We start from the raw sequence: 16075 nt of genomic DNA on the forward strand, positions 1-16075 counted from the left end.
TTGTAGAGTGATGGGAGTGCTGCTTTTCTAATCCCTAGGAGCCTACCTTGATCACTGGAATTGTTGGGTATGGGTGTGTACACAGTGACATAATGGCGTGACCAGATTGTTTGGCTAGCTATAGTAAGCTATGTCCCTTGAAATGAAAATGCAAGAGCCTTTCTAGGTCTGGCAAGTCTCCTCAGGCCAAGACTACTGAACTCTAGTGCAGTAGTGCTCAACCTTCCAAATACCAACCTTAAAACTGATATGAAACTTCCTAACAGTTTACTGGTATTATATATCATAATATAAGTGTTTTCCTATGGTCTTAGGTGACCCCTGTGAAAGGGTTGTTCGGTCCCCAAAGGGGTTGTCATCAAGAGGTTGAGAACCGCTGCCCTAGAGGGATGTTCCAGCTTCTAGCTTATTCAATGGCTTGCCTTTCTGTGTCTGGCTCAACCCACACTAGCTTTCCACAAGCTGAGCTGCTAAGAAAGACTTTATTAGTAAGTCAGTCAGTATAGGGAGAAGGCAAGGAGCCTGGAGATGGACACACTGGTACCAGGGGGTTACAAACAGTAAGAAACACTTTATTATAACTTTACAACATATAAATAGCTTGGGTCCAATCTGTGCTTTCTGGCAGCTGGGCACCACACCCCCAATCCCTTGCAGGTTCCTGCCTTCCTTCACATTGCACTGTTCATCGGTGGCTCTGGCTCTGAAGCCAGTAGGAGAGGCTGGAGAAAAGGGGCCAGCAGCCCAGTCCAGCTCTCCAACTCTTCGTGTGCTGGCCTGCACCTGTCATCTGCTGGGGTTACGGCTGCTGTGGAAGGACCGCTCCTCAGGGGTCAGGCCAGCAAAGAAGGGGTGCAGCAAAGCTTCTGCCAGTGTGATGCGCTGAGCAGGGTCGAACTCTAACATCCTCCTCATCAGGTCAAACAGCTGCACATGCTCCAGGGAGTCCTGGAGCATGTAACTCTGCTCAAGGACACAAGGTGCCTCAGTTTGACGGCAGGGTTGTGGGAAGCCACCGCAGTCCCCTTGCCTCTGGGAAGCCTTGCTGGGATGGGTCGAGGAGGCAAGGATGCCTCCTTAGAGGACTACTTCTGCCTTTCAGGACAGAACAGCCGCTCCTCTCCTTTCATGTTCAGAACTTAGGCTACAGGGTGGGATCTTGCTGGGTTGGTGCCTCTACCCCACATGCAAAGTTCTGATGGGCAGGTAGAAATCACCTCTGAAAAATGCACTTGTTCAGGTACCAAATTACAGTTGACAGGCCTCCTTTGGCCACATCTAGGTTTTCCCTCCCACTTGCCTCAGTCCTGCCTAGTTCTTCCCAAAATTCAGAGAGAGGGACAGGAACTGGCAGTCTGAGAGCTGGCTCTTCTGGGTTTTTTCCCCCATTACATTCTCAGCCACCCTGTAGATGGGCAGGGCTAAGGGCCCCTTGGGCAGCACGCAGAAAGCCTCACTGCCAGTACCCAGTAGTCTTGGGTGCTGCCTTACAGAGAACTGAGACGATCAGGCAGCTGTTGGCTGCCCATCCTGTCTCTGCTGCTTGTTTGCCCAATGCCTGGGGTCTCCTTGGCATGAGCTGAGCTGGGGGAGCCATAAACTGACCTTCAGAGGTTTGCAGTTCTCCTTCACATACCGCCCGTCAGAGCTGTTCTCATCCCAAACCAGGCCCCCTTTGTAGAAATACTTCTGCTTCCTGGAGAGTCAAGAGGAAAAGGGGAGTCAAGGAATAGAAACCCTTAGTGTCTAGGGTTAGGTGGGAAGTGGGAAAGGGTGGCTGCTGTCAGTCTTCATGTGGGCCTGACCTAGCAAGTAGGGACAATAGCTTACCAGATTGGCTTGAAAGACATAGTAAAGGCTATGTAGCAGCTTAGAGAACCAGAGTACTAGGCAAGGGCTGTACATCTGGTACCCTGATGACCCAGAGCCATGGAGACTTCTTACCTGGTACGGTGGATCATGTGTGATGGGATGGGTCCTAGGATCTTCTCCATCATAACCAAGTGTTCTCTGTTTTCATGGGTCTACAGAAGACCAGGGACAGAGCAAGTTGGAATTAGGCACAACCTCTGCTCACTTTGGGAGAATAAAGCATGAAGAAAGGCCAAGAGCTCTCCCTGCTCCAGGAGAGAAAAACTTAACTTGGTGGCCACCTAGGACTGGAACAGATGGACCTGGTTGGCTACTGGCACTCCAGGTTCTCCATGCGAAAGGAAGCCTATGATAAGCCCTTGCTCAGATAGTATCTTTCTGTGCCCAGTCTTGTCCTTGATAAAATCCTCCCTACCTGCTTTAGACTCTTCAACTGAGTCCTTCCCCTAATCAACTATAACCCTTAAGAACCTAGACTCATCCTAGGGATGGAAGATATCAATTCCTCAACCACACAGAGCTTCCTGCCCATGTACCCTGCATTCCACCAATGCAGTCCTTTACCTGGAAGAGTGTAAAGCCACGGTAGTACTCAAAGAGAATGCAGCCGATACTCCAGACATCACAGGGCTGTGCCCAGCCCAGCTCTGTAAGCCAAGATGGTAAGATATGAGACCTTATACCCAAAATTCCTAGGAAGCTACACGTCTGTCTGGCAGAACTCTTGTTCAAGCCCCACTGACAAGGCTGTTTCTGCCTAAGACCAAGTCTACCTCATCTTAGGTATTGTCTAGGCCTAAATGGCAGACTGTTTACCACCACTTGCCTCATTTTGAAACAGGATCTTGGGTAGCCCAGGGCTGGCCTGAACTGATCTGATCTGTTCTTCTACCTTTTAAAGACTTAGATAACAGGTGTATGCCACCACATCCAGCTATTTTTTTTTAAGCTATATTTATTATATATTCAGTTTTCTGCATCCATGTATACCTGCAGGCCAGAAGAGGGCACCAGATCTCATTATGGGATTATGAGCCACCATGTGGTTGCTGGGGATTGAACTCAGGACCTCTGGAAAAGCAGCTAATGCTCTTACCACTGAGCCATCTCTCTCCAGGCCCGCCCCCCCCTCCCCCCAGCTGTTCATTTTGATTTCTGCCCAATGTAAACAATATTGAAGACTAGGAAGCACACTCACCAAGGATCACCTCAGGTGGGCGGTAATGCCGGGTGGCGACAATGGTGGTGTGATGTTCATGGTCAAATGTGGCACTGCCAAAGTCTGCCACTCGGATGCTGGTGTTCTTCACTGACTTCTCCTCGCAGCTCTGAAGGCAAGGCATGCCACCTAGGTCAGTCTGCTCAGGTAGATAGCCTACCTTAGAGCAGGGCCACACTCTTGCCCACCCAGTCAGTGCTGTCTACCTTGTGCTCATTGTAGAGGGTTTCAAACTCAGAATTCACAAACAAGATGTTCTCTGGCTTCAAGTCTGTGTGGGTCAGCTGGTTCTCATGTAGAACTAGGAGAGGGAGAAGCACATATTGAGACCCTAGGCTTGTCCACCAGTGCTAGGCCCTAGCCCTTCCAAGCTTTCAAAGAGCTCTGTGAAACTTCATAAGCATTCAGAAGGCAGGGATAGAAGGAGTGTTTTCATTTAAAAAAAAAACAAAAAATCCTCTACCACTCTTACCTCACTCACCATCTCACTGAAGCTTCAGGATGGGTGAGCCCTTTTCCTCAGCACTAACAGGCCTCACTTCAAAGGTGTGACTTGTTGGATCCCATGCCTATGAAGGACACCTGCCTCCACTATACCTCACTGGTACTTCTTACCACCCATTTCTTTTCAACCTCAACGTTCCCACTTGGCCTATAAGATTCTCACATGACCCCACCTGAGCCAGAGCACTCTCCAGCATGTTCCTTCTCCCCTGGAATGAGTTGTCACATCCTATACCTTTGCAGAGCTGTGTCCTTTACTGGTAGGTTCTTTTCCCATCACCTACTCAGGCCCTACACATCTTAGTTCTAAGCCTTTCACTTGTCCCTTTCCAAGTTGCCTTTCAACATAAGTTCTACAGTGGTACCATCAAAGCTGCTCTTCAAGGTTGGGGGGACGGTGAATGATGGGGTGTCTGAGTAGCAAGACCTGAGAATCTGTCAGGTCCACCTTCTGCCTTTTCCTCTTCCATAAAGGTGAAGGCAGGGTCAGTAGCTAGGCCACTTCTAGAGTACTTTCCTGTTTAGTTTCTAAACTGGGGAAGAGCTGGGCCCAGGATGTCCATCCGGGGAACTCTCGAGTTTTCCCATCCCTGCACTACAATTCCCACCTGAAGGCAGAAAGACCGTTCAGCCAGAGGCTCTAAGCCTATGAGGCCTTGCAGAATGATCAGGTGTGCTGGAGGACAGCAAGACCACCAGGTGACTTATTTTTGAGGGTAAAGTACTCCATGCACCAACCAACAATGAACACTTACATCTAAGGGCATGACAGAGCTGGTAGGCCATGTGCCGGACATGTGGTAGGGGATAAGGCTGGAAGTTGTTCTCCTTCAGGAACTCAAAGGTGTTCTTGCCCAGGAGCTCAAAGGCGATACACATATGACCATGGAAGTTGAACCAGTCAGACATCAGGACACAAAGGCTAGAGAAAAAAGACAGGTGGGGTTCAAGCTCTGCCTCACCTGACCTCCCCCGCCCCCAAAAGGCCACTGTTCTGTAAGCCTCAGAGCCAGAGCACATGTTGCAATCCACTGTCACACAGCTAGACTCTAAGCAAAAACTGTACTTCCCATTGTGTAGAGGGGCTACATTTTGATCCCAGCTCACCCATGGCACCCAGAGTGGGCAGCCCTAACAGTCACTGAGGGGCAGATAGAATGGCACCAGTACAGCGCAGGCCTCCATGTACTGCTCAGCTTCTTGGGGACCTGGTCAGGTGCACCGCCTGTGCTGACTGTAGCACAGTTAAGTGCTTGTAGAGAAGCTGACTGGTGTCTTAAGTGTCCCCAACCTGTTACGTCCCTTAACTCATAAATGCAGGGCTTGGGCTACTCCAGAACACAAAGCCAGGCAGGGTAGAGCCTGAAGTTCAAGGGCTCTACAGAAAGAACACCTGTCAGATTCCCAGGAACAGTACCAAATGCGGGGACACGGAGATGTTCCCAGGGAGTCGAGGTAGCTGGAACTAGAGAATGCCACCCCACTGAGTGATGCCTGTGCACTCTTTGCAGATACTTACAACTTATTTTCTTTGTCTTTCTCCTTGATTTTCTTGAGAACATTAATTTCTAGACGAGCAGCTTCCCGGTACTTGCCCACATTACGGATGATCTTCAGGGCAACCTGTGACTTCCCTCTATAGAGCAGGAAAGAAACAAAGGCTCCCATAAGCCAAGTGTCCAGCCCTCTTCCCTTTCCTGAAACCCAGCAACTCATAACAAACCCCACTAGATAAATCACAGGTTCTAAGACTGTTTATACTTGAGGTCCAGCCTGTTGAAAGCAACACCAGCCCTCTGCTCACCATACAAGCTTCCCTGGCATTTGAATGGGTACTCTTGGCTTTCATAATGTTACGTATATTTAGGATCTCAGAAACTTCCAGCTCCCCAGGGAGAATCCAGGCAGAGGGGCTGAGGCAATCCTGATTACCCCCAATGCCCTGGAATCTTATCTGACAACCTACTCTGTAGGCCAGGCTTTCTTGACCTGGGCAGTATTGAGATTGAACAAGCAGTTAGGGTACCAGTAGTGGAATTTTTGCTGAAGCTTAGGCCACTCCTTATATTACACCCTAATCTAGGTCCTTTCCCCCAACTATCTAACTGCCTCAGAATTTACTACCAGCCACAGAGGGCCAAGAACTCTGTGTCCCAGGAGAGTTCCTGCAGTTGTTGCTCGATCCTTCATACTCCACTCCCATTTGCAGGACGTGTGCAGACAAGGAAACATGTCAGGCTAGGTGGCCAAGACTTGCCAAAGAGAGCTAGTACTGAGATATCAGTGGAGACCTGAAATGAGGTAGTCCTAGCCCACCAGGGTATATCCTCTGATATCTCAAGCGTTGGCCTTGATACTGGGAACAAGTTCATCCGGCTCTGGGCAATCAGAATGCCCTGCTTTGCTAACCCTTATTTTTTTTTTTTTCTTTCTGGTTTCTTGGGCAGTGCAGGCCTAAAGAAGAGGCCACTACTACAGTCTTCTGAAACAAGGTTCCTCCCCACAGCCGTCTTATCTTTAACATACGTGTAACTTATTCCATAAGAAGCCCTGCCAGGGGGTTGGGGATTTAGCTCAGTGGTAGAGCGCTTGCCTAGGAAGCGCAAGGCCCTGGGTTCGGTCCCCAGCTGCAAAAAAAAAAAAAAAAGAAGACCTGCCAGGGCTGCTGGCAGAGCTGAAGTTCACATCCACTGGCCCTGCACTGACTCCCTTTGTATTCCCCTTAAAGGACCCAGGACCTTGTCTGTCCTTTAGTGACCAGACTCATTTCCTATCCAGCTACTCAACACAGTATAGCTGTCTTCATAGGTCAGAGTTCTTGGGTCTGTCCTGACTACATCTGGTCACAGGACAGTGTATATGTGTTCCTATATACTCATTCTAGGTTCATGGTGAAGGGGTATTTGAATGGAAAATGGGACCAGGAGGAAGTTTCTCAGTCACATTAGTACTTCATCTCATAGCTGAGGGAATGGCTAACTTTGGGTCCAGTGGTCTTTTCTGAGCAGCTGACTTAATGTGAGAGACCAAGAATAGCAGGTCCAGCTCTGTCATCAATGGCTGAGGTATAACTTGGGCAACTTCAGAACATCTTCATATTTTATGTCTGCAGCAGTGACTGGCATAGCTCAAATGAGGATACCAGCGCTCTGTAGCTAATGCACTAAAGCAATTAGAGGTTATTAAGGCAGGAACACAACTGGCTCCCCAGAGGGTTACCTCTCTAACATACAGCTACAGGGAAGGAAGCAAAGACTCTACTCTTGCAGATGATAAGGGGTAAGTGTTATATTGCTAGGATTGGAAAGAATGATTTGGCCCCAGCATTATGACATACGGGTACTGCCTCCCCAATCAGCATGGGTTATTCATGACCCTAGCCATAATGGGGTAGGTAGTAGTAGCTGTTTGGTGAGAAAGGCCAAAGTCTCATTTCCCTCAACTGGGATCTCTCCGGCAGACACGGGAGGGGCAAAGGCACTATCAGGCCAAGCCAGCAGCATTCTCAACCTTCTGGCCAAGAGAGGCCACTACTTCAGACTTCTAAAACAAGGTCCCTCCCCACAGCTGTCTTATCTTTAACATAGATGTAACTCATTTCAAAAGGAGCCACTGGCCCTGCTGGTAGAACTGAAGTCCACCTCCACTGACCCTGCACTGACTTCCTTTTAATTCCTCAAAGGTTCCCAGAACCTTATATGTATTCTTTTCTCTGCCCAAAAACCAGAAAAATGGATGAGGCCTGGCCAAAACTCTCCAAAAGCTCATGGGATGTAGCACTAGGCCACAGTATCTAATGCCACAGCTCAGAAGTAGGTAACCAAGGAAGAGGCACAAACTAACCAAAAGTTCTTGTAGGTTATCACGTGCATGTCTAATCCTAAGAGTGTCTCCCTTAGATCATGAGATCAGCAAACCCGACACAATCCAGCAATGGCGCCACCCTCCAAAAAGAGTTGCACTAGCTCTTTCAAGGATATTGACGCCAGCATGCTCACCTGGCATGGTCCAAGCACTCCACCACCTTGCCAAAGGTGCCTTCACCCAGGTTCCCCACGATCTCATCTGTGAGAAAGAAGAAGCTGAGCATGAGAGTCTAGAGGGTGGGAGGCTGGCAGCTCCTGCAAGTTCACAGCATTCAAATCCTCAAAAACAACAAAGGTTCTTGCTCACTGCTACACTCTTTAAAACAGAAGTTGCTAGTGTCTGTGTCATTCAGGCAATTACTGGTGGCCCCACTAAGGCGCCACGCGCACTAGAGGCCCCTCCACGCAGGAGAGGTCTCGTCTAACAAGGGGGGTAGAAAGTAGAGAGGTAAAGTTTTACGAAAGGTGGCTGTACATCGCTCTTGGAGCCAATCGCCGATCCGGCACACCAGGTGGCCCTCCTTGTCATCTTCCACACTCCGGCTGCTGCGCTTACTGCTCTGTTGGCTTCTCTGCATGCACCGCCCCCCGAAACGCCATCCGACCAATCGCATGGTAGGCGGTTCCGATTGACAGATTGAGGTGTCAGTCAAAGGCAGAGGTGGAGACGGTGAGGAGCCGGTGGGTTGGTTGGTTGGATTTTCCAGATCCCAGCATTTCATAAGGCACACAGCATATATAACGATAGGGATATTGCAAGGGACACGTCAAGACACAAACTGACTTCAAAACAGAAAAGCAAAAACAGCTACAGGTATGTAAGAAAACTCGGACATTATCTCTAAGAAGAGTGCCACAAATGCTCAGAAAGATGTCCAGCCTCTGACAGAGGGGCCAGGCCCCAAGTACAGCCATAGCCCTGACTCCCTCCTCTTCTAAGTCTCCCCCTCCCTGACCCTCCCATGACTCTGGCCAGAGCTGAAGACGGCGCAAAAAAAGGCAGCTGGCCCAACCTGAGTCCAACCTTCTAGATCGGTTGGGGCTATCCTGGCTTCAGCAGCAACAGTATGGTCAGCCTTTCTTTGCCTGCCTATGCTAGCCCACATGGCCTTACAACATGTTCAACAGCTGCCACACAGAACCAAGCTACTACCTGCCCCCACATGACATCCTTAGCCAGATGTAACCAACTACCAGAAACAGAACTCTGCCAACAGCCCTCCTGCCACCAGACTCCAGCAGGAAATGAGCCTGGCTGAGGTCCTTTGGGCCAGCTGACCTTCAGGTCCCACGCCAGCTCCTGACCTGGCCTTAGCACTTGTGCCACTCATAAGTCAGACCCTTCCCACAACGACAGAGGGCACCAAAAATAAGCAGAGCACCAGACTTGCACTGCCATCCAGTGGCAGCATATGGCACTGTGTGAGGCCCATGCTTAATTCACCTGCAAGTCAACCTTCAACTCACACCACTCAAGTCACAGCGCTGGGTAGAAAAGATACCTCCACCAAACCCACCACTACTAAGAGGCCTCTTGGCCCGCAGGAGGACAACACAGGAAGAACACACGAGAAGAAGAGAAGACAGCACATGACCTTGGAAACACAAGTGACTTTCCTTTTCCACGGGATTGAATACCGTGTGGGCTCTTGGTCTGTTCAACACACCACCAAGAATGATGGCCAACCTCTGTTCTTTAAGTGGCCTGCAACAAGGTGAGGCCTGGGACCTCATCACACAGCCAGCTGTCGCTCCTTACCAGAAGTAACCCACCTACAAAGGAACAAGGTAGAAGAGACCCTGGCTGGAGGTCAGATGAGAAGCTCCAATGTGAGCTGACTTGACAGGGCAAAGTGATGTGCTCTTACAGACCAGCAACTTGGAAAGGTAAACACAGAAATTCAAGACCCATATCTAAAAAAGAAAGGGCTAGGAAGCCAGGCAGCGGTGCCTAGCACTCAGGAAGTAGAGAGAAAAGGATCATGAGTTTTAGGCCAGCATGGAATACATAAAACTTTCAAAAACAAAGAGGAGGTGTGGGGAATGGGGTGTGATACAGTTCAGCAGTAGAGTACCTGCCTAGTATTATGTGTGGACCCTGGGTTGGACTCCAGCATTTAAAAAAGAAAAATAAAATTGACTGGTAAAGTGTCCCTTTTTTATTGGGTAATGCAGACTCTGGTCCTCTGGGAGAGGAAGGCTGTGGAGATGAGCTGCAGAGGTGGTCAAGTCCACACTCCTCAAAGCATAGCTATGGGGCAGGCCTGATAGGGACAAGACCTGATATGAAAAAGACTGGGACATATAGACCCAAACCACAAACCAACAATCTTAGTACCAGCCCTGAGAAGTGTGTCCCAATCATGTGTACCATGTAGCCTGAGTCTAGAACAGTGGGTAGACACAGACAGGCTGGAAATCAGCCAACGCCGGAGCCAGAGCCTCTATAGTTGCCATTGGCAAGAGGCCAGAAGATGGAAGGCATAACATCCTCACTCAGTCCTATACCAAACACACACACCACACCACACACACACACACACACACACACACACACACACACACACACACACACCATACACCACACACACACACACACACACACACACACACACACACACCTCTTGTGTGTATCCACAATGGTGTATGTACGCGGGGTTGCCAGTACTCACCCAGACCAGCTAGCCTGAGAGAAGGCGAGAAAGAGGTGAGGCCTTTAGGCCCCTATTAGCACACTTTGGCCACCACTCACCGAGGAGGCGCTGCTACAAGACCTGGTACGACGTTTGTGACAGTGGTGGGCATGCTTGCGGGTACGGTACGGCCCCCTCTCTCGTGACCGTCTCCGATGTCGAGAACGTGAAGACCCATAGCAGTCCTCTCCAAAGGATGGGCTCCGCTCTTCACACCGATATGTATCGCTGTCTCGGTGTTCCCGGTACCTCCTCTGGTAGGGTATACGATCATGGCTGCCAAGAGAAGGTAGTGACATGAGTCAAGAAGGGTTCTACTAGTCAGGTTCCTGCCAGCAGGCAAGAGGCCTTTGGCAGGGCCCCTGAAAATGCTCGAGAGAAAAACCTGTTAGAGCTGAAGTAGCCAGGCTAAGGGGAATGAACAGGTAAGCAGAAGGTACAAAGGTACAAAGCTTACTCTCCAGAGCCTTGGGTAATGACAGTGTCCCTCCAGTGCCACAGAGGGAGGAAGGCCTCAAGAGTAGCAGAGTTGGGGCTGGGGATTTGGCTCAGTGGCAGAGCGCTTGCCTAGGAAGCGCAAGGCCCTGGGTTCGGTCCCCAGCTCCGAAAAAAAGAACCAAAAAAAAAAAAAAAAAAAAGAGTAGCAGAGTTGACCAGCCTGGTACAACTATAACTTTGATCTGGGGACTCAGATAGGACTTGGGACCAGTCTTTCCAAGGCTAGGGTTATGTTCCTACTTCCACTGAGGAAGGCCAGAGATAGAGTACTGGCCTAGAAAATACAGAGGGAGAAAGACCACTCTGTGACAAAGAAAGAAAGGGTGACAAGGAAGAATTTCTGTTGAGGTCAGGAAAAGGAAGTAAGGATAGGCAAGGATCCCAAAGAGGTCAGGGCAAGAATCTATGGGCAGCTGGGCAGAACAGTCATCTAAAGGAACCTGAAACCATTGAGCCTCTGGGCCATTTTGCTCATCCAACTGAGGAAAGAAGTGTTTCTTCCAACCCCGCTCCCACTCACCTTCTGGACCTTGATCTCCGTGGGGGAGGCTCCCTTCGGGATGGGTATCGTAGTCGACCTTCATGCTCCCGACTGTAAGACCGCCTCCTCTTCCAGCGGTAGCTCAGGTATGGGTCTGGCTCTGGGGAACGGTATCGCTTACAGTGATGCATCTAGGCCACAAAAAAGAGAAAGCCCGGCTCAACACGCAGCTCACTGCTTCCAGCCACAGGGCGGCCTGATGCAGCCAGGTGTTCCTGAAGAAGAGGCCCATTGTTCTGTTTAGGGGCAGCCCCTCCCAGGGGTTTATGAAGTAAAGAAGAACTCTGAGGTCACAGTGACAGAACAGCCGACAATGACTCCTTCCTTTGCCAGTGAATAAACAAACAGGCACCTATCCAGCATGGCCTAGAGGTCTAAACATTTGAACTATGTAAATCAGGGCCGGGACACAGAAGTAGACCTAGTGGGATGCTGAGCACTGTCACAGAGATGTCAAGGACAGGAGGAAAAGAGCTTTTTTGCTCAATTTCTTCATGCTTATGGAGTCCTATAACCTTAATGTTCTAGAAGCCTGAAGTTAATGAACTGACGGCATAGACCCAATGTACTAAACTAAAACTTGCCTGGTTAAAGCAATGAACTGAACTCAACTCAAAGAAATTCAACTCTTCAGTCAGTGAGAAACCACAGTAGAAATGAGAACTCTGACCCTTGAGCAAAGATACAATGTCTCACCGATATTCCCTACCTCTGCCAGGTTCCAGCCAAGTGGGCCTGGGCCCAGAAGGCCTGCCCAGTTCTTACTGACCCGTCCAGTCTCAGCCCAGAAAGGTGCCACAATCCTCAGGGACTCTAAGCTTCTTGCCGGAGGCACATCCTAGTGGCCCTCAGACCAACTAGAGTCCCATACCAGGTGTTTCACCTTTCACTAACAGCATCACTGCCATCCCTCTAGCTCCCACTCCAGCACACTCACTCTCTCTCCCTCTCTCTCTCTCTCTGCCCTATCTCTGGAGGAGCCAAGACGTGGCTGTACATTGGGAAGTAGGACAAGTATTCCTTAGCCACTGAGCACTTAGATCCAATACAGGAGACTCCCAAGTGGGTTCAGCAACCATTGACAGAGATGGCTACATGAGTCTGGCACTGTTTTCACCCATATCCAACCCCTTCTCATTCTCTCCACCAGATGGCCAGGCATGAGAGCACAGCTTGTTTGCTTTCCAAGCCTTCAATCGCTCACACCCAACCTCCTAGTAGTGCGTAGTCCTAGGCTTGCCCGGCCAAGCACCTTTTAAACAAATCCATCAAGGCTGCTCCATCTCACCAGCACAGTCCAAAGATGAAATAGGTACTTGTGTATGAGCAGGATAGGGAGGCAATTTATCTAAACCTCTGGGAGCCTCTGGGAACCCTAAGAAAGACACTGCCATCTATCTTCCCACTAACAACCCACCATCTGAAAAGTCTAGGGAACCAGAAATCCTTGGTGATAAACACTATATAAAATCAGAAGACTTGTTTTCACAATCATCTGAATGTTCCCACCCCCACCCCCATTATCTTATGGCAGGTGCTCAAGCTATGGTCTGAAAGCAGTATGTCACGTCTCACTAATTGACCCAAAAGACATCCTACTGGCCAGGGCACACATCTTCCCAAAAGGCAAATGGTCCTGCCCATCTTCACCAGGCAGACGGAGCACTCTAAGCAGGAATCCTATCTGGAGAATGTGGTAATGTGATCTAATCTACAGCAGGCCAAAATTTTCCTTCTGAGACCTAGATAGATTCTATGACCACATATGTCTACTTGAGTGGAAAGTCACAGCTTCAGAGTTGAAAGTCAACCTGATCCACAGCACTACCACCTCACTGTTTGCCTTTGGGCAAGTTATTAAACCATTTTGAGCTTCGGCCTCCTCTTGAAACAAGGGAACAATAATCTCTTACAGGCTCCGTAAGAATTAAATATGTCTGCCCTATAAAGTAAAAGCCTAGCACAGGTTTGGGCCACAAGAAGTACTAAAGACAGCCTTTCATTAGCACTGAGAAGATGCCGGCTAACACTCAGGGATATGCTGAATGCCTTAATTTATAATTCCTTCCTTCCAAGAGACCGGGTAGGAAGTTTTGGCAGGAAACCTTGAACTTGATCCCAGTGCTGCCACTTACTGGCCCTGTGGCCTTATACAAGTCACTCTAGACCTCAGTTGTCATGCCTGAAAAATAAAGATAACACCTTTTAGATGGGCAAAGATGGCCAAGTATTTTGGCCATGAAGTACCACACATAGGCAGTAATAGAGATCATCTCCCTTGCAACGCATCCAAGGCAGGTGAAAAATGGGAAATACCAGGTGGCCCACGTCATGCTCCCAGCCAGGTCTTTTGAGCCTATTTCTCGAAAATTCCCTGGTTTCCTGAGACCTCAGCAGAAAAGCTATTTTAAAACTTAAGGACCACAATTATGCTTTGGGAAGCTCTGCTCTGCACAGTAAAGAAAAAGGTAATGTGACCAATGAAACTAAGCTAAAGATGCCAGCTTTTCTCTGAGCACAGGCCTCTCTGGCTTCTCATTTGCTGTTCCTGGCTAGAGAACCGGGCTAACAAGAAGAGCAGCCAGCCAGGTCAGCGGCTGCCCTCCCGGATTCCTGCCACCCAAGCGACCCATGGTTATTTTTGGCTGGCAGTGCCCCACCACTGCAACCTCAAACCTGCCACCTCGCAAGCTGCGGCTGCCACCGGGCAAAACGCTCCTCCTTTTCAAGGGCACGGAGGAGGGAAACTGGAAAGCCGCCAACTCCGCCTTGATGGGGGCTAGACTCAGGCAATTCCCACCCAAGCATCAGGGAGCCCGCACCCGGAACTAAAGCATAGAGGCTCCCGACCGGACCGAGGAGCAGCCTGGACATTTGTACTCCTGGCTTAGTGTGGCCCATTCTCCGGAATGAAGCGGTCCCATCATAACAAAACACCGAGGGGGCCGGTGGCCCGCACTCAAGTCCCTTCCTTCCTCCCGGAACCCAGGGATCTTAGAGTCCCGTTCCCCGTAACCGCCAAGGGAAGACCCGGCGACCAAAGGGATGGCCAGCCTGGGCCAGAATCAAACTCCAGGCGGCGCGCGAAGGAGGTCTGCGGGCTATGCCTCGAGCTCGGGATAGGGAAAGCCTTTTCCAGGATAGCTTAGATCGGACACGACCCCAGCCTGAGGGCCGGCTCGGAGCCCAAAGTGGATCCTCCCAGCCGGCTCCGAGGCAGCTGGAGCTCCGCCTCCAACACCGCGGGAACCAGAAAAGGGGTCTGCAATGACCGCCCTCCGGGAGAGAAGCGGCGGGTCAGGGGTGAGAGGTCGGGACCGCGGCCTGACGTGGGCCGAAGAGGGAAACAGGTACACACCGAGACCCGACCGAGTGCCAAGGTACCCGTACCAGCTTGGCTGTCCCCACTGACTGACCCCAGCTGCCCGGCCGTGGGCCCAGGCCCACACTCACCGTCTCCCAGGCTCCGGCTGCGGCTAGGCCCCACTCCCCACTCCGAGCGCCTCTTCCGCTTCCGGCTCTGGCCTCCGCCCGTGGCAGCACCGCCCCCTCGCGTGACGCAGCCGTCGGCGGCCCGGGCTCGACCCGGCCCAGAGGCCTGGCCGCTCTAGCCGCCAACTCGCAGACTCTGGGGGACTGGCTTGCCCCGCCAGGGTCCGGGCCGCAACGCTGGAGGTCTCTTCCGGGAGGTCCGGGGAGCATCCTCGGGCGGCGGCCTGCCCCTCTCCGTGTAGTGGTGCACGTAGGCCCCCGAGGTCGCATCTGTGCGCGGCCACGACCGCGGTCTGAGGCCAGCTCTAGGCCTAAAGGAGGAACCCACCGGACTGCCAGGCTGGGGCCGCTTCCCCGCCGCGGCCCGGCGATGCTCGCCAGCCTCTTCCTGCGCGAGGAGAGGACCGGCATTGTTCTCCCGGGACCCGGGAGGGCGCTAGAGACGAAGGCGGTCGGTGCGCCCGGGCAGGGGAAGGCGGGCTCGACTCCGCTTGCGCGCAAGAAGCAAACGACACATTCTGCTCTCGGCTTGTGCGGGTTTTTTGAAAGTCTTGGCGCCACGCCCCAGCTTGCTGGAGCTTGAGCAGCCTCCGGGAAGATCCCCACGAGCCTCGGCGGTGGGGTATGACGGAGAAGACGTCCCCTTCCCTTGAACACAGCGTCTTGCTTGTCAATCACCACGGTTGCTGGGTTAGGAAACCCGCGCCACACAAAAGCCCCGTGTCGCGCCGAGCTCCCGCTCTGCCACTCGAATCACTCGGCCAGTCCTTTTGCTGAGGCATCGGACTTGAGGCACCCAGTCTAGACCCCTCCCACCTACTGTCCAACGCTTTGTCGTGACAGGATCATGAGGTCTTATTTTTTCAGAAGAGAATACAAGTCGCGGTCCTTTGGTAGGGCCTCGCTTTGACAGCGTCCCCGCCCCCGCGCGTTGCGCAGCCAAGCGGGCGGGTGCGGCGCCTAATTGCCCCACGCCACGCGATGTCCGCGAGGCTGCGGCGGCCAGCCAGGGCGGGGCATCCCTTTAGGATCTTGCTGACTCAGCGGGGCAGCCAGGGTTTCCCAGGTGCCCCCTCCCTGTAAAGGATGCTCGCCCACCAGGTGCTGTCGCTCCTGACTCCCTCCAGTGCTGAAACTGTCTAGAGACTTTGCCTCTGGTTCTGACATAATGACCCGGCATCTTCATCACCACCCGAGTAAACAACAGTGGCTGAGTTAAAAGGCTGGGTGATTATGTTTGCTAAGGCAAACTCAAACTGATCCCTTAATCACCTTCCAACCACGCAGCATTCAACAGTCTTTAAACTGCTTCTGCCCCTGAGTCTTGTCCCATTGATTTCCAGCCTAGGAGCCAAGACTGAAAAATCCAGGCGTCAGAAGATGCACCTCC

General features: G+C 51.4%; 1 protein-coding gene across 12 annotated transcripts; it reads right to left on the minus strand.

Annotated features, from left to right (window-relative positions):
* Positions 1-551: 551 nt before the first annotated feature.
* On the minus strand, positions 552-15603 carry Clk3 (CDC-like kinase 3). Of its 12 annotated transcripts, none has more exons than XM_087560305.1 (13): positions 14584-15603; positions 11173-11324; positions 10214-10430; positions 7937-8033; positions 7594-7660; positions 5115-5231; positions 4351-4517; positions 3298-3392; positions 3071-3200; positions 2437-2519; positions 1945-2024; positions 1606-1696; positions 552-963 (listed from the first exon to the last, which is right to left on the minus strand). In XM_087560305.1, the coding sequence occupies exons 1-13, from the start codon at positions 15094-15096 to the stop codon at positions 787-789; spliced, it is 1986 nt and encodes a 661-aa protein (XP_087416431.1). In that variant the 5' UTR covers positions 15097-15603; the 3' UTR covers positions 552-786. The 12 variants fall into 12 exon arrangements, 11 of the variants coding, with proteins under 11 accessions (XP_087416431.1, NP_001423377.1, NP_001423378.1 ...); NM_001436448.1 differs by having other exon boundaries at positions 14647-14687; NM_001436449.1 differs by having other exon boundaries at positions 14552-14687.
* Positions 15604-16075: the final 472 nt, after the last annotated feature.

Source organism: Rattus norvegicus, chromosome 8 (genome assembly GCF_021556685.1).
Source record: "Rattus norvegicus strain SHRSP/BbbUtx chromosome 8, alternate assembly SHRSP_T2T, whole genome shotgun sequence".
In the NCBI taxonomy this organism is placed as follows: domain Eukaryota; kingdom Metazoa; phylum Chordata; class Mammalia; order Rodentia; family Muridae; genus Rattus; species Rattus norvegicus.

Bases quoted from the DNA above. Each gene is read 5' to 3' on its own strand.
- Clk3 (XM_087560305.1), bottom strand. From the start codon at position 15,096: ATGCCGGTCCTCTCCTCGCGCAGGAAGAGGCTGGCGAGCATCGCCGGG. The intron at 7,661-7,936 runs GTACAGCCACCT...TCTTTCTCACAG, and splicing joins CGATTGGCTCCAAGAGCGAT to ATGAGATCGTGGGGAACCTG. The intron at 4,518-5,114 runs GTAAGTATCTGC...TTTTTTCTCTAG, and splicing joins AAAGACAAAGAAAATAAGTT to CCTTTGTGTCCTGATGTCTG.